Source organism: Chrysochloris asiatica, unplaced genomic scaffold, assembly GCF_000296735.1.
Source record: "Chrysochloris asiatica unplaced genomic scaffold, ChrAsi1.0 scaffold00241, whole genome shotgun sequence".
NCBI lineage: Eukaryota > Metazoa > Chordata > Mammalia > Afrosoricida > Chrysochloridae > Chrysochloris > Chrysochloris asiatica.
The window spans coordinates 601,998-620,405 of NW_006408759.1; the positions used below are offsets into that span (position 1 = coordinate 601,998).

General features: G+C 43.8%; 1 protein-coding gene across 1 annotated transcript in view; it reads right to left on the reverse strand.

Moving 5' to 3' along the window:
• Positions 1-783: 783 nt before the first annotated feature.
• Positions 784-18,408, reverse strand: part of OLFML2B (olfactomedin-like 2B) — a 58,151-nt gene continuing 40,526 nt past the window's right edge. Inside the window, exons 7-9 of the mRNA XM_006873419.1 lie at positions 16,375-16,854; positions 2,009-2,185; positions 784-1,512 (exon numbers count right to left, since the gene is read on the reverse strand). Of these exons, the coding sequence (XP_006873481.1) occupies positions 911-1,512; positions 2,009-2,185; positions 16,375-16,854 (1,259 nt within the window). The 3' untranslated portion in view covers positions 784-910. The remainder of the gene's footprint in view (positions 1,513-2,008; positions 2,186-16,374; positions 16,855-18,408) is intronic.

Sequence of the window (18,408 nt, forward strand, 5' to 3'; positions counted from 1 at the left end):
AATGTGATGATGGAAGCAGAGATTGGAAGGATGTGGTCACAAGCCAAGGAATGCCAGCAGCCACCAGGAGCTGGAAGAGGCAAAGGAATGAATTGTCCCCTGGAGCCTCGGGAGGAAATGTGACTCTGTTCCACATTGATTTTGCCTCACTGCTACTGATTTGGACTTGTGTCTCCCGAACTGTGAAAGAACAACTTCCTATTCCTTTTAATCATCCAGTCTGTGGTGATTTGTTACAGTAGCCACAGGAAACTGATGCAGTGCCTGACACTAAGCCATGTCAAGCTGGACCAAGGAACACACAGGTTCCACTGGAAGCCATTGGACAGAAACATAATGAGATATTCAGAACAACCTTGTGGAATATCACACTGCATCTCCCTCTGGATCAAACACATCAATGATAAGCAAGAAAGCATTTTTAGGTGATTTTAAGTTTCTTCTTTATTTAAAAAAAAAAAAAAAAGTATTTTTGTGGGTTTTTAAAAACTTCTCCAATCATAAAACTTTTTTTTTTTTTTTTTTTCCGCCACTTAGTACTTCTTTCTTGCCTCCTTTACTCCATATCACGATGCTGTCTACCTGCTGATGAAGGAATCTTTTCAACAGGAGCTGGAGGGGTTGGGGGTTAGAAGGAAAGTGGTTACTGGTCAAAAGGAGAAGTCCATTTGCACAAAAAATATAAACCTGGAGGATGAGACCAGCACATACATGTATGGATTGATCTACAATCCATGTTTAAAAAAAAAAAATAGATCCAACTTGTCATTTAACCATTTGTAATATCATACAAAATAATATATATCTATTTTAAACAACACATACCCAACTACACACACACACACTCACACACATACATACAAGGTGCTAGTGGCCCCACTGCAATTTCTGCTTGTCGGGAACAGGGGTGTCAGTAGGCGAAGATGACATGGTAGGTGACCTGGTGACCATTGTCCCAGGCATAGAGCAGGCGGTCCTTGGGGTTGTAGTCTATTTGGGTAGTGTAGGAATACTCATTTTCAAACAGCAGCCTAGGGACAATCTGAGTGTTGGTGTGGGTGTCGAAGGCATAGGAGATGTTAGCATTCCGCTGGTTGTAGCTGTCCACGGCATACAGCACCCCACAGATGACAAAGCAGTTGCCGTAGAAGTTACGCCGGAGCCCAGTGCGCCATGTGGTCTCCTTCTGCATGCTCAGGTCCATGGCATTGAGCTTGCTCAGGATGATGACCTCCTGGCTGAAGCCCTCATCGTCCAGGGCTGGGTAGATGAGCCACAGGCCATTCTCATCCACAGCAAAGTCCACGTCGGAGTGACCCTGCCACCTCCAGGTGGTGGCCTCTTCATAGGCCACATCATGGAGCATGGCCCAGGCGGCAACGTAGCGCTGCTTCAGGTCATACTTAATGATGTTGCGGGTAAAGGCCCGGTTGTAGTAGAAGGCCCCATTGTATACTACATGCCCCGTGCCGATCCAGTTGTACGGGAGCTTGTAGGAATTGCTCCAGCGACCTGTAAAGTGTGAGAAAGCAGGAGGCTTCAGGATAAGGCCACAGAGACAACCTGTTAGTGAGGTAAGGGGCAGCCTAGCAGGACAGAACAAGCAATTGACTAGGAGACTGTACACCTGGGTTCTTGTCTTGGCCCTGACAGAACCATTCTGAGTCTTAGTATCCTCATCTGTGTGAATACACATGAGTGTGGTTTGAAAATAGTCAAGGACTACGTGAAAATAAGATGTTTCAGTCCTACTGTGCAGCCCTTCTGGGCTGGATTATAGGCCATCCTATCAACCAGGGCTAAAAGAAGGGGCAGAGCTGAGAGATGAGAGAGCAGAGAATGTGAAAGTAGTAGAAGGGGGACCTTCCTCCACCAGGGAAAGTCATTTCACCATTGAAAGGTCTTTGCCCTTCTCATTTACTGTCACTACCAAAGAGAACTGGCCATGATTAAAACATAAGTCAGCTGTGAAGGGAAGAAGCCGCTGAGTTGAAACTATAACACGTACCTTGTTTGAAGTTTTCCAGGTTCCGGAATTCCACTAGTGTGTTGCCATAGTAATAATTGGTCACATAAATGCGCTCATCCTTAGCCAGGGGGTCCTTCATCCAGGCTCCTTCGTTCCGTCCATATGTGTTTTGGGTGGTCGGCCCAGAGATTGTGGAGAGGGTGTCTTTGCATCTTCCTGATGGTGGTGTAAAAAAGCAGTCTGATAATGTCTACTCCTGAAAACTTTGTTGGCTCCCCACCTAGTGTCTGAACTCTTTGGCAGACTGTTACAGACTTGTATAATCTGATCCTCCTCAAATGTTTCCAGTATTCTCTCCTGCTACTCCTATTATCCATCCTGTACTTCTACAAAGCTATTCAGCATCCCCATCCTGCGCTACTTTCAGGCCACCATCCATGCCTTTGTTCCTGCTGCTCTCTGACTTCTCAATCCTACACACAGTCTCAAAGATCTAAGATCCAAAATTCTCTCTCTTCTAACACCATAACTCCCTCTGAAAAGTCAACTGTTCCTTCTGTTTGCTCCCACAGTACTGTGTATGCACCTCTGTTACAGGATGTGTTGTCTTGTATCTCAAGGATTCTTGCTCATTTTTCCTGTCTACCAGGGTATAAGCCGCAGGGGAGCAGAGTCTGTGGCTTTTCCTCTTTGTGTTTCCAGTACTCACTCAGAGCACAAAGTGGCACACAGTAGGCACTGAGTACACGTTTGGATAGTTGGATGAATACATAGACGTGTGACTCGTGGTGAGGACTGCCTGGTGTAACCAGGGTCACCAGTTTCCACCAGGTTTTGGTGCTGCCACAAAGAGACTTGGCCCTGGGTTGTGTGGGCAATTCTGACTGCGGTGGAGATCCTCCACTGAGAGTTGGCTACTGGGTCCTAGAGAGCTGTCCTCCAGCTCATGGCTCTCTCACTACCTGGGGCAGGATGCCAGAGTCTCAGCTGGGAATCTGGACTGCAGGAGACCAAGTTTCCCACATCCAGGAGTTTATTCCTTCAAGGATCAAGTCTGCTTTTTTTTCACCCCTTTAAATGTTATTTTGTTGTTGAAAAGTGGAGTTGTAGGATAAGCACTGGACCACAAGGGTGGATTGAACAGCAATATCAGAGGTTGAAACTCATCAGCTGCTACTCAAAAGCCCTATACAGAGTCACTTTGAGTAGAACTGACTCAAAGGCACCTAATAACAAAACACGCAACAATTCCACTGTGTCTACATTACAATTTAGTGACACTGATTGCATTCAAGGTGTACAACCACTCTCACCTGAGTTATTTCTCCCCCAGTAATAAACTCTCTGCCCCCTAAGGCTTCTATCTAATCTTTTGAGTTGCTGGTGTCAATTTGATCCTGTATAGCTCTTAAAAGAGCATAATACACAAAGCAGACTTAAAAAAAAAAAAAACTAACTAAGCTAAACTATTGTTCAGTTTTAAGATGACTTCAGGGGATATTTTTGCTTAAGGGTTAAAGATTATCTCAGGGCATAAGTTTCAAGATTTCATTCACCCTCCATGGTTCCAGAAAGTCTAGAGTCTGTGAGAATTTGAAATTCTGTTTTGCATTTCCCTTTTTTTTGATCAGGATTCTTCTATGTAATTTCTGATGAAAATGCTCGATAATGGTAGCCAAGTGCCATCCAGGTCTGGTCTCGTGGCAAAGTAGGCAGTTGTTCATGGAGGCAACTAGCTACACATTCCACATTCTCCTCCTAATTCGGAATCTTTCTTCCTCTGTTGTTTCAGGTGAATAGAGATTAATTGTTGGTCTCATTGCAAGCATTTAAGATCCCAGGCACTATACAATGAATTAACCTAGAACAGAAGCACTGAACATCTTATTAGGCCCACTAACTGGGAAGTCTCATGAAAATAGGACCCTAATCCTCCAAATCACAAACATGAGGTGTTTGCTTGTACATAAGTAGCCTCAGCAGCTACTCCCCTCCTCCCCCACACCTTGTTGAAAGATATCGTCACACAAATTTTGCCAGTTCAACTTTTTACAGGTGTACAACTTATTGACAGTAATTACAATAATCAGCTGTGAAATCCTACCTTTGTAATCAACCCAATTTTACCATTACTGTTAACCCTTTTCCTCCCACCTTTCTGCCCCTGGTAACCTCTAATAAACTTTGGTTTCTATTAATATGTGTCCTTTTATGATTGGTTTAGTTTGCTCTTCAAGCTCCATCCATACTGTTGTTGTTGTTGTTGTCAGGTGCCATCGAGTCGGAACCGACTCATAGCGACCCCATGCACAGCAGAACGAAACAATGTCCGATCCTGGGCCAACCTCACCACCGCTGCCACACCTGACGCCATCAATGATGCCACCTGGCTGATCCATCTCATTAGGGGTCTTCCTCTTTTTCTCTGACCCTCCATCTGACCATCCATATTGTAGCATGTATCAAGACTTCATTTATCCTACTGCTGAGTAAGTAGTGTTCTATTGGATGTATGTACCACATTTTATTTATCCATTCATCTGATGATAGACATCTAGGTTGTTTCGACCTTTTGGCTATTGTGAAAAATGCTGCAATGAGCATTGGTGTACAAGTTTCTTTTTGAGTCTCTGCTTTCCAGTCATTTGGGCATATATTTAGGAGTGAAATTGCTGGGTCATATCTGGAATTCTGGTGTGATGCTGTAGGATAAGCATTGAATTGCTAACCACAAGACTGGCAGTTCAAACCTATCAGCTGCTCCTTGGAAACCCTATACAGGGTCACTATGAGTTAAAACGGACTCAGTGGCACTTAACAACAATAGTTTTGTTTGTAGTTTTTTTGAGGACTGTTTTCCACAATAGTTGCACCATCTTGCATTTCCACCAGCAATAGATAAGGGTTCCAATTTTCCCACATTCTCACCAACATTTTTTTTTTTTCAATCTTAGTCATCCTAGTAAGAGTATAATGGTATTTCATTGTACTATGGTATTTCATTTGCATCTCTATAATTACTAATGCTGATGAGCATCTTTTCATGTGTTTAATAGGCAGTTGAATGTCCTATTTAATGAAATGTCTTTTCAAGTCCTCTGATCATTTTATGATTTGAGTTGTCTTTTTGTTGTTGAGTTGTTATATATATATATGTGTGTATTTGGTTATTAGATTCGGATATATAGTTTCCAAAGATATTCTTCCAGTCAGGAGTTTATCTTTTCACTGGTAAAGTCATTTGATGAACAAACATTTTTAATTTTTGAGTTCCCATTTACTTTTTTTTGTCTTTTGTTGTTTGTGCGTTTGTTACTATATTAGATAATCCATTACTGGAGACTGGGCCAGACAGCATTGCCCCTGCTTGTTCTTCTAAGAATTTCTTGGTTTCAGTGAGCAAATTTAGGTCCTGAATTCATTTTAAATTTGTTTTTGTGTATGGTGTGAAGCAAAGGACTTGCTTCACTTTTCTGCATGTGGAAATCCAATTTCCCCAGTTCTATTTATTTGGGAGACTCTTCTTTCTCTGTTGAGTGGACTTAGCACCTTTGCCCAAAATCAGCTGATTATAGATGCATGGGTTTATTTCTGGACTTTCAATTCTATTCCATTGATCTATGCACCTGTTGGTATGCCAGTATATGTTTGGATTACTGTAGCCATATAGTATGTTTCTAAATCAGAAGTGTGAATCTTCCTAATTAGTTTTTATCTTTTATCTTTGCTTTAGCTATTCGGCACCTCTTCTTTCCATGCAAATTCAGGACTTGTTATTCTATAAAGAAGGTGGTGGGAATTTTGATCAAAATTGCATTGAATCAATAGGTGCTTCGGGTAGTATTGGCATCTTAACAATCTTATGTCTTTCAATCCATAAATATGGAATGTCTCTCTATTTACTTGTTTTCTTTCATCTCTTTCAGTAATGTCATATAGTTTTCATTATATAAGTCCTTTGCATCCCTGATTAGATTTATTCCTAGACATTTGATTCTCTTAGATGCTACTGTAAATGGAATTGTCTCCCTGATATACTTTTCAGATTGCCGGTGTATAGAAACACAACTGAATTTTGTTTGTTGACATTGTACCCTGCAACTTTGCTAAAGCCCACTGTTAGCTCTTGAAGTTTTCTTGTGGATTCTTTGGAATTTTCAAGCCTGATTTAATGTGGCAAAGCCCAATGCCATTGAGTCCATTTCAACTCATAGTAACCTTATAAGCTCTTCTGAGACTGCAAATCTTTACAGGAGCAGATTGCCTCATCTTTTTCCCATAGAGCAGCAGGTGGGGTTGAACAGCTGACCTTGTAGTTAGCAGCCCAATGATAAGCTCACTGTGCCTTCTGAGTGGCTCTTTGGTATGACTATGAGTGATCTGGTGCCAAGGAAAGGCCCTAAAATACCACTAGACTCGTGCTGGGTACTAGACCAAGTCTATTGTTGGCAGTGTTTAGTATCCAACACATTTATTGAACATAGCTCTGAACGATGCTGAAGTCATGTGTGACTGGGGACACACATTATCTCTGTCCTCTTGCTAGTGGGTTACGGAGGGCAATGGGAAAACAAGAGAGCAATGGAGGAGGCAGTGGAGCCCCTGCCATCAAGACTGCCACAACGATGCAGATAATGGGTTCCTGACATCCACCTTGGACAAAAGTACCAATGATCTGCAGTTCATGCCAAGTGTTTGCTAATATTAGGCCATCCCAACCCCTCCATTTCCAAATGGCTCCAATCTGTTTCCTCTGCCATCTTACGGCTCTCCCCAGAAATGTCTGAGGAAGAGCCCACGCCCTGCAGCTGTGCCTTTGATCTTAGTTCTGGGGTAGCTAAGTAGGTGGAATGGGAAGAATATTGCTTTGCAGGCCAGTCCACACTTTGGTGCAGTTGGCCAGGCTTACACAGCTCTGTGTGGGGTCTTCATAAGACAAACAACAGCACCTACCAGCTAGGGCCTTATCCTCCCACAACTGAGCTTATTTAGTCAAGACAATAAAATAGTCTCTAGCTGAGCTATAGCAGTAGTTGCCTGATGCAGCACTCGGCTGCCAGTGGAGAAGCTGTTTGTCTTCACTGAGGTAAGCCCAGCATGTCCTACTATGCAGTATCTTCATGTGCCCGTTTCCTGTCAAATGCACCCCTGTGCCCCCAAACCCCACAAATAGTTGTGTGAGGTGAGGAATGTCTGCTCCTCACACCTGTCAGAGCTGGGGATGGTAATACCATAAACCAGATACAGGAATAGACACACCTGCTTCTAGTAGTCAGGACTCATCTGGATTTTCATGTTCTGAGCTGCCCCGAACAGCACCCAGGACCCCGTCTTAGTACCAGTGTTCTGCAATACCAGGGCCCTAGTGTGGGAGTCCTGATGTGGCACTGTGGGTTAATGCGCTGGACTGCAAGGTTAGTTTGAACTGCAAGATTGGCAGTTCAAGCTCCCCAGTCTTATACGGCCCGTGGGCCAGTATAAGATCCACCCCTGATCAACAGGATAAGCACAGACTGCGAACCACAAGGTCATTGGTTCAAGCCCACCAGCTGCTTCGCAGGACAAAGATGAAAGCCTCAGAAACCTTTTACAGGGTCTCTTTGATTAGAACCAACTCAATAGCACTTAACAACTAACAACAAAAATGTGGGCAGCAGAATGTGCCCTGGAGTCGGAGTCAGTGGTCTCTGCTCTACCACTGCTTGTGCTGTTTGTGCTGTGCAGGTCTCTGGAATCCTCATAATAATGACTTTAGCAATGACTTTTATGTCTCGGGACCTTAATGGCATCTAAGTGGCACAGATGATTAAGTGCTAAGCTACTAATCAAAAGGTTGGTGGTTTAAATATACACAGAACTGCTCAGGAAGAAAGGCCTGGTGATCTGTATTCAAAAGTTAACAGCCATGAAAACCCTGTGGAGGGCAGTTCTACTCTGAAACACATGGGGTCACCATGAGTCAGAATTTATAGCAACTGGGCTGGCCACAAACTGCCCCAGAGCAAATACACATTTTCAATTGTTTATTTTCTGATTACTGGTACTACCAAACTTGATCCATGATTCTTGACCATACTTAATCCTTCATTTTACAAATATAATCAAAAGTAACATTTTTGGACAATTGAATGAGGGTGAAAGAGGCCAAAATTCATTTCTGGAAATGTTATGAGACCTGTGCAATAAATGTGTGAGTGTGCAGTGCCTGAACTTTCTTAACATAGTTTTGCCATTCTGCCCATTATTTGAGGGGGCTACAAAAGTTCATGGAAAAATTCAATGAAAAGAGAATGGACTTTTCCCACAAACGTTTTTGAAGCCCCTTCATATGTGAATGCAGTTATTTACCTGGGTGTGCTGTTTGTGGGAAAACCAAAAAAATACAGTAATACAGATGGAGCCAGCTTCTCAGGCCAGGACCAGTGCCATTAATTCTTCAGTAAGAGGAGACCCAGCATGTAGCCTTGTTGTCCTGATACCTAATACCTTAGCACGGCTCTTCACTTAAGGGTGAGTAAATAAATATCTGCTAGCACAAGGGAGGACAAGGCTAGGCAGAACTGGTGACACAGGTGAGTGTGGCTTCTAAGCATCTGACAAGGCTATGAGTGGAAGGTCAGTAAACCATGAGGCCAGGCCTATCTCCATGGCCTGAGAATCGGGGGCTGCTCAGCTGCTCCCATGTTTAACAGTAAACCATCAGCCTTTGAAAGAAGACTCTGCAAGTTTAGTCCTTGTCAAGAGTACTGAGAAAGATGGGAGGCAGCTCAGAGAGAAGAGACAGTGCTGCCTGCAATTCGTCTTAGAACTTTTCCCAAAAGCAGGGTTGTAAAGGATGATGGTGATGACGGTGAGTGCCTTCTAAGTATTATCTCCTTAGTTCTTCAAGAATCCTAGGAGGTAAATTGGCCTCGCTTCAAAAGGCAGCAAGGTTTGAAAAGAGGGACTTTTTCCCTTTAGCATATAAACCTGCTCAAATTGTTTTATATGCTAAAGGAAAGAGCTACCCACTAGCCAAGCCAGAAAACTGGGCATCATCCCTGATAAGCCCTTCTCCTTTACCCATACTGCACTTGGTCACTGAGTCACAGCCATTCTGTCTTCTACCTCTTCGTCTCTGCCTCATCCTTCAACCTCTCTGACTTACTTTAGATTTCACTTGTCTAACCACTCCAATTATGTCATTTGGTCTCAAGCATGAGTGTCTGTCCTCTGCTAACCTATTCTACCTAGTAATTCCTGAAATGTCTTTCCAAAATACACACCACTTAACCCCACTAAATAACTCACCATTACTACAACAGTTGAAGCCCAAAGTCCCTCGTCTAGCACACAGCCCCTCTGTTCTCACTTCTTGCCATCTCCCTCCATTCAGAGGTTTCCAACTCTGAATGCTTCCAGGGACCAGGCAGGAACTGAAAACAAGTGAAGTTGACTGAGTTTGAGATACAGGCAGCAACAGGTTGTGCTGAGCTGAAGAGCAGCCTGACCTAAGGCAAATGTAAAAAATGTAAACACATGTTTTGGGATAAAACTAGAGCCTGAGGTCTCTAGCTCATACCAAACTGCTTGTCTCTCCACAGGGCCATGCCCAGAGCAGGCTTCATGGGCATGTGACCTACGCAGTCACACAGGACTCAAAATCAGAAAGCCCAATGTTTGCTTTAATGCTCTGCTGCTGTCTTGAAAGTCTTAATAATTTTATCTTTGAACTTGTGTTTTGTAATTGAAGTCTGATGAGACAATGAAATCTGTGCATGAGCAGAGAACATACTACATGCATGTCTGCCTGCCTTGTCATCTATTTGCATAGAGTACTTGCTGTGTTCCATCAGCACACAATTCCGAATGGACCTACTTTGTGGTGGGAGTTTAAAACTCAAACCAAACCAAACCCACTGCCATTGAATTGATTCCGATTCATAATGACCTTGGCTCATCAGTCCTGCAGCTACATGGGTCAGGAGCCTCCAGCCTGACATGTGACCCACCTCTCCAACTGTGGGAGCCATTGCCTTGATATAAGCATCGCTCTATGGTACTGTATGGAGTCTTGGTGTGGCACTGTGGGTAATGCACTGGACTGCAAAGTCGGTTTAAACTGCAAGGTTGGTGTTTCAAGCTCATCAGCCGCTCCTTGGAAACCCTGTACAGGGTCGTTTTGGGTCAGAACCAACTTGATGGAACTTAACAGATATACATGGAGTCCTAGTGTGGCACTGAGTCTAATGTACTGGAATGCAAGGTTAGTTTGAGCCACAAGGTCAGCAGTTCAATCCCATCACCTGCTCCTCAGAAACCCTATACAGGATCATTATGAGTTGGAACCAACTTGAAGGCAGTTAATAACAAGCAGCAACAGATATATACATAAAGATCCCTTGTAGTGTAGTGGCTTATGAGTTGGGTTGCTAACTTCAAGGTCAGCAGTTTGAATCTACCAGCCATTCCGTGGAAAAAGATGAGGTGTTCTGTTTCCGTAGATTTATAGCCTCAGAAACCCTATATAGGGTCGAAATGAGACAGAACTGACTTGAAGGCACATAACCACCACTACCACCATTGGAGTGGTCCTCCTATCTTTATAGGAGCTGATAGCCTCATCTTTTTCCTGTGGAGTGACTGGTGGGTTTGAACTGTCGACCTCGTGGTTAGCAGTGGTGGAAGTGCAGCATGACTCAAAGTCAACGTGAGGTAAGTGTGTTACTTCTAAGTTCTCTAAGGGGCCATTACAACCTAAAAGGACACACTTTCCATTAGAATCGACGTTTGTTTAAACACAGAAGGAAGGCAGTGACGTTTTGAGAAGCACACATGATCATGGCACCCTATGTGTACTCTCTCACACGGTGGTTGTTGTGTGGCACTGAGTAGATTACGTACGTCCCTCTACTAGCCAACCACTTAGACTGAAAACTTTGACATAGAAAAAGAGGGAAAGATAGAGCAATCCATAGCTCCTCTTCCTTTCATCCTTCCTTATTTATCAGTAAGCCAAAGGTAGAGAGTACTGGTAGAAGGTATGTCCAAGAAATGAAATGAAAACAGGTGAGTCCATTTTCTGCAGTGACTCTATTATTCTGGTAAGAATTAGTTCCAGGGGCATGATGTTGTTAAGTATGGTCTAATTGCTTCTGACTCATAGTGATGCAGAATAGGGTTTCTGAGGAGGGGCTGCTGGATTTGAACTACTGGCCTTGTAGTTAGCAGTCCAGTGCTTATCCTACGGAACCACATCAGGTGCATGTTGTTGTTGTTAGGTGCCGTCGAGTTGGTACCAAGTCAGCAACCCTATGCACAACAGAATGAAACACTGCCTGATCCTCACAACTGTTGCCATACATGAACCCGTTGATGCTGCCACTTTGCCAATCCATCTTGCTGGGGGTCTTCCTCTTTTTCTCTGACCTTCCACCTTACCAAACATGATATCCTTCTCCAGAGACTGATCCCTCCTGACAATATGTCCAAAATATGAGAGATGAAGTTTGGCCATCCTGGCTTCTGAGGAGCACTCTGGCTGTACTTCTTCCAAAATGGATCTGTTTGTTCTTTTGGCAGCTCATGGTACTTTCATTATTCTCCTCCAACACCATAATTCAAATGTGTCAATTCTTCCTATTCACTGTCCAGCTTTCAAATGCATATGAGGTTATTGAAAATACCATGGCTTGGGTCAGGCGCACCTTAGTCCTCAAGCTGACATCTCTGCTCTTCAATACTTTAAAAAGGTCTTGTGCAGCAGATTTGCCTAATACAATATGTCGTTTGATTTCATGATTGCTGCTTCCATGAGTGTTGATGGTTGATCCAAATAGACTAAAGTCCTTGACAATTTAAAGCATGCAGGAGCTAAGAAATATGTGTTGTGCAATTTCAGTGATTCTACATCTACATTAAATGCTTTTCTATTTGCATTTAAAACTAGCATTATGCAATATGATAAAATAAAATTTTTTCTTTGCCTACAATGGTAAGGAATAGCAAATGAAAACCACCGAAACAAGTTGAGTGAGAAATGAGAGAAAGCAAAAAGCTTCTCAACTACCTTTAATGGTACATCTTTCCTTACTTTGTGAAGAAGGATCCTGCATTTTCATTTGCACTGGGGTCCACAAATTATGCAGGCAGTCCTGGCCATGTGATTTCCCCTTGGTACTTTTGTTGGCTCTGGTCCTTCTGAGCACAATGCCACCTTCCTTCTCTGCCTCAACCTTCAAGTCAGCTAGACCAGCATCTCCTTCTAGAAGCGAATCCCAGGCTTCCGAAGCCCCTCCCTGCCACCTTTCTGTGGCTCCAGAGAACCTCATACATTCCTCCACCACAGTGCTTACCACCCTGAGCTGATATAATTCGATAATGTATCTGTCTCAAATACAATCTGTATGCTATGCCAGTGAAGAGCACTCCTAACACCTCCAGCAACGTCAACACTTTTCTTCAGTTTAAGAATCTAAGTATCATTTTTCTGCTTAAAATCTTTCATTTTTAGAATTTAGTCCTGAAGTCTCATTCCCTTTGTAATTGGACCCTGCCATCTTATTCCAGAATTCCTTCTAGCACACTCCTTAGGTGTCCCATGCCAGTATTCAAGAGCCTCCTCCAACTACCCACACCCAACCTTGACACATGCTGTCCACTCTGTCTAGAGGGCCCTGAGTGAACTGCCTGGTAAGCTTGTGATCTCCATTCATCATGGAGGACTGGGGTTAGAACCAACACACCTCTACGAGCCCACGCACGGCCTCCACCACCACCTTTAGCTCACCTGCCTGTCTCCTCTTACCACTACTTGTTGCCTTTGAGTAGATTCCAACTCATGCTCATATCAGAGTAGAACTGTGTTCCATAGTTCAATAGCTTCTTTTTTTAGAAGTAGATCACCAAGTCTTTCTTCTGAGGTGCCTCTGGGTAGATTCCAACCACCAACCTTTAGCTTAGCAGCCAAGTACCAGCACCAGTCAGGGACTCCCCTGACAGTTAACTCCTTTGTGGAAGTGATCATGCCTCATATACTATGGACCTTTACCACCCAGCCCAGAGCAGTGCTGTGTGGGCTGAGGAGTGTACTTGTTTTCCTTACAGAAGAGGATTGGAGTTTAATATTTCTTAGTGGCAGCATCAATGGGCTTAAGCGTGGCAACAACTGTAAGGTTGGCCCAGGACCAGGCAGTGTTTTGTTCTGTTGTGCATAGGGTCGCTATGAATTGGTACCGACTTGATGACACCTAACAACAACAAATCCACTTAAAGGAACATCTTTAATTTATATTCTCATATCTAGGGCCAGAAGTCCCTGTGTTATATGATGACTGAATTTCCAAGTGTTTGAGGAGACTTGTAGATGAGCCTACAAAAGGACAGATGCTGGTGCAGACCTGTGAAGTTATGTGGGGGATGCCTGTCAAATGGCAGAGCAGACAACTGGAAAATTCTGGACCCCAAATCTGATCACTGAGGAGGCTTTGGGAAACACTGTTCCTGCCCATGTTGGCATCACCTTCCTCAAGCTGCCTCAGTCCAGTCTCTTGACACAAAGCAGGCAGGGCTGACCATCTCACACCCATAGTGGGGTGTCCAGCCAAGTCTTGAGGACTGTGAGGTTGAATGCTTTGTGGGGGAGACATTCTTCACAAATCATGATATTTCCTAGATTCAAGTATGAGACGGGCTCTCTCTGATACTGTCATAATTCTGACTGCTTTCTTTGTCTGCTCCTCCCACCCCTTGCCTCAAACTAGGCTCTTTTTAAAGAAAAAGAAAAAGCAATTGCAGGCATTAGTGTAGGAGTCTGCAAAGCCTTAGCCACGTGGCACATAGTTTATTCCTCGGCAGTAGCCTGAGCAACCTCCCTGAGCCAGGCTGCCCTGGAATGCAGGCCCCTTCCTTTCATACCCTCATAAAGCCCCCTCACTGACAGCATCTGTCTTTTCCCTGTCCTAGAGTTAGCCCACAGCCAAATGTTTGTCCTCACAACCAAAAAGGAATGATAATTGACTTGGTTCTGAAGCTGTTCTGAGAATTTTATAAATCTCCTGAGGATAAAGGGAGACAAAATCCAGGTTTAGAAACCCTGGGATCAGATGTTCTTCTCTTTTTTTAATCCCCATTTAAAAACACATCTTAAATAACTCAAAGTCAAAATCACTAGACTTATCAAATAGCAAACAGTCTTTTTGGGCAAGTTTGTGGACAAGTAGCTGGTGTCCACTCCAACCAAGTGGATTTTATTGAGCTGATGACTAGGGTATGTCAGCACATTACTGCCTTATTGGGCCAGGTAGGGAAATCGAGTCTGCAGAGAAGGTTCTGGTAAGAAAATCCTATATATATTTGACACCAACTGGAGGGTAGCACTTGACAGAAAAAGGATTACAAAAGATTCATTCCCTGAAAAAGATGCTCCTGTTTCCACCCTACATGCTCAGCTTCAATGGGCCAAGAATCATGAGATTTTCCCCTGGGGCCGTATTTTATCCCCCTGTTCCCACTTTGCTATTATTTGGAATTTTCCCCCAACAGGGATCCCTTGTTATAGCCAATTGCTTACTCACTGCAACACCAAGACTCAGGGCCCCTTATGGCTTGTTAAACTTACTGCAGAAAACCATAGCCAAAAGGAGCTCTGGTAGCATAGTGGTTACGAATCGGACTGCTAACCTCGAGGTCAGCTAGTTCGAAACTACCAGCGATTCCGCAGGAGAAAGATGAGGCTTTCTGCGCCTGTAAAGATTTATAGCCTCGGAACCTTTATAAAGGGTTGCTATGAGTTGGAATTGACTCCACGGCACACTACCATTACTATTATGAGCAAACAGTCCTTAGCAAATGTCTCATTTCAACCGAGACCCAGAGAAGTCAAGGGATTTGCCCAAGGTCACAGAGCTCTCAGTGGCAGCACGCAGACCTTATACCCAGGGGCCTGGCTCGTGGAGGGTGCTCCTTCCACCACCTTACTTACAGAAAGGGAATCAGACTGTCCATGGGAAGAAGAGAAGATGTATAAGGCAAATCAAGTTCTCTGTCAAATCAAGTGTAGTTTTCAACAACTAGTTTGATGAAGCTATTACGTAATAGTATTTGTTTTAAATCACTATTGATGGCGACCAAATGAATGTTGTTAGGTTTAACTCTTTTTGGAAGAGAATTTTGCAGCTAGCTTCTGTTTAAATTTTCGAGTTGTCTTTCCCACACACTCTCATGTTCAACTATTCTCAGGGTCATTTTATGACTATGGAGCTTCCAGGCACAGAACAAGGCTGCATTCTATATGCTTTTGCAACATGCCTTGCTTCCTCAGACCTACCAGTCTGAAGACTTTCCCTTCTCTCATTGAAAACTCCTATTCATCCTTCAAAACCCAGCTCAAATGATACCTGTTAAGATAAACTTCTTCAGCCTTCCCAGCACTCAGTCCAAGCTAGTGTTCCCTCTTGCATGCCTTTATTTCTCCATTCTTTTATTATGGTACTTTATGGTACTTATCACATGATGCCACAGTGTTCCTATGCTCTTGAGGGCCACTCTGTCATTAACCTGGGATCTGACCCCCATCTCCTGTAAGTATCCTTTTTTATATCATGGCCTGGTAAACTCACTGCAGAAAACTGAACTGAGTCATCTCCAAATACCCTAAAATGCATCACAAAGCCTTTACAGAAAGTACTCAACAAATGTTTCTGAAGCAATTAATGGCCATAACAACGTGGTTCCATTAATACAGTTGACTCATGAACAACACAGGCTTGGACTTCACAGATCTACTTACACATGGATTTTTTTCCTGTTGCTACTGCAGTGAGTTGGAGTGTAGTGAGTATCTGCTTAAAATGCTTGTGATGCTCCTCATCAGTTTGTTTATACAGAGATGATTAGCGTGTCATGTGGTGATTTAAGTGGATACTTGTACTCACTGCACCAGCAACAGGAAAAGAAAATGGCATAGAAGTGAGTCAGTGCGCATTGTTCAAAGGTTTCCTGTAACGTATACCCGATTTTCCACTGCAGGGAGGTCAGTGCCTCTAACCCCTCTGTCATTCAAGGATCAACTATATATATGAGCGGGCTTCAAAAAATTCACGGAAAAATGGAATTAGGAGATAATGGATTTTTTCCACAAACTTTTTGAAGCATCTCTGTATATAGAGGATCCCTGTCTTGCCACTGGCATATCTGGACTACATAAACCCTAGCTATAAAGGCTAATTGTTCATCTTTCAATTATTAAAAACCATTCCTTGGCTAAGAGGCATGATTCCATCCGTTTCTTTATAAAGAAATTTAACCACATAGCACCTCCTTTTCTTCCAACCTATTCCCAGGACTCACAACTCAGGTCACTGTAGCATCTAGGAGGATGTGACTGAGCTGACTAGAAGCCCCCAGGCCAGGTAGAATCGACTCACCTATGACATTGCGGATGTCATCTTCTTCTTCAGGGCTCAGGGTGGGCCCAGAAGTAGCCTCCTTCCCCATTGGGCCTGTCCTGACTGTGGTGGGCACTGGGGCCACCAGGGTACCTTCCACAGATGTGACCCCAGGGGTCACTGCTGAGGGAGCTGAGGCTGGAGGCTGCTGGGTCTGTGCCGTGGTGGTAACTGGCCCCAGAGTAGGTTTAAGGGCTGCCTCCTGCATGGGGTCTGGAAACACAGAGGTGGCTTGGGGTGTTGCTGAGAGTTGTTCTACCGAGGCAAAGAGAGCAGGGTCAGTGGGTGTGGAGGTTGAGGTCTGCAGCAGCGCTGAAGACAAAAGTGTGGTCTGAGTACTCTGGTCACTTGTCACAGTTGCTGGCCTCTGGGTGGTGCTGGTCAGCAGGTTGTTGTGTCTCAAGAGCTGATCTTCAATCAGCAAATCCACTCCACTGTCACCACTGAAAAACTCATCTTCTGTGAAGCAAACACAAGGGCAGAGGTGAAACTTTCAGATGGCAAAACACATATAGTGTACAGCACATCAATCAGAGCATTTTTCTTCTCAGCATGACAACCTGATCTAAAGATGGGATCCAGCTGGGATTTCACAATGACAGCCTCTAGAAGGAGACACAGAGCATGGATGGAAGGAAACTGGATAAGCACTGGACCGCAAGGTCAAGTTGAACTGCAAGATTGGCAGTTCAAACTCACCAGCTGCTCCTTGAAAACCATATACAGGGTTGCTATGGGTCAGAACTGACTTGACGGCACTTAACAACAACAACATCCATAGATAAAGCACTGCTCTACTCCACCCAAAACTCAGTGAGTGTCATTGGTAGTATCTTGGAGGATGCAGAGTCATGGGTTATAAAACTTGCTGGTTGAGGGGAAGTTTAGTCTTCTGTTCATTTAACAGATGTTTATGGACACACACAACAACAGTGAGCAAAACAATTCCATGTCCCCACAGAGGGAGACCCTAAACAATAAACATATATATATGAGGGGGCTTCAAAAGTTTGTGGAAAAATTCCATTATCTTTCAATTCCTTTTTTACATGAATATTTTGAATAGTTTGAAGCCCCCACCCTCATATGTTGTTGCTAAGTACCGTCAAGTCAGTTCTGACTCACAGTGACCCTATGTAGGGTTTCTGAGAAGTGGTTCGTGAGTTTGAACCACCAACATTGTGGTTAGCAGTCCAGTACTTATCCTACATCACCAAACCATGACTTGTTTTAATGGTTGTTATTGTTAGGTGCCGTTGAGTCAGTTCCAACCCATAGCAACCCTGTATAGGGTTTCCAAGGAGCAGCTGGTGATCTTGAACCGCCGACCTTGCAATTCAACCAGCTTTGCAGTCTGGTGTATTAACCCACAGCGCCAAAGTAGAGCAGAGTGAGGAGGGTCCAGAGAACTCAGGAGGAAGGGGAAGTTTTAGCAATAAGTGGTCAGGATGGTGCTCACTGAGATGGAGAGAGAAGAGCAGAATCTTTGGTTAGCCATGTGGCCATCTGGGGGAAAGTAGGGAGGAGGAACCGTGTTAAGGAAACAAGGTGAAGACAATGGGGAAATAACCCATTTTCTGTGAAAACAAAAAAAGGGTGGAATTAGAAAAAGAAGAGGACAAAATGAGGTCTTAGACTAGATTCCCAGGTCCTTATGAAGCAGGAACAGGTGAGAGAAGCCACTATGTGGCCCTGAACAAGTTATTCCCCCTCCAAACCACAATTTCTTCATCTGCAAATGGGAGGACTAGAGTAGAGGACAGTGAAGTCCCTTCCAGCTCAGCCATTCTCTGCCATGTGGTCTTCTATAAGCCCAGAGAAGTTACGTGGACTTAGGTCACTTAATAAGTTGTAAGCAAATGCAGCAAAAACTCTGGATAACTTGTAGATTTGTATGGAGTTGAGTCAAATGACAACACTGGCTCTGAGGAGCCACAGCAGTCACTGGACTATGGAAGGGATGTGGCTTACAGAAAAAGTGCATCTCCATCAGACTCTGGTCCAAATGGTAAC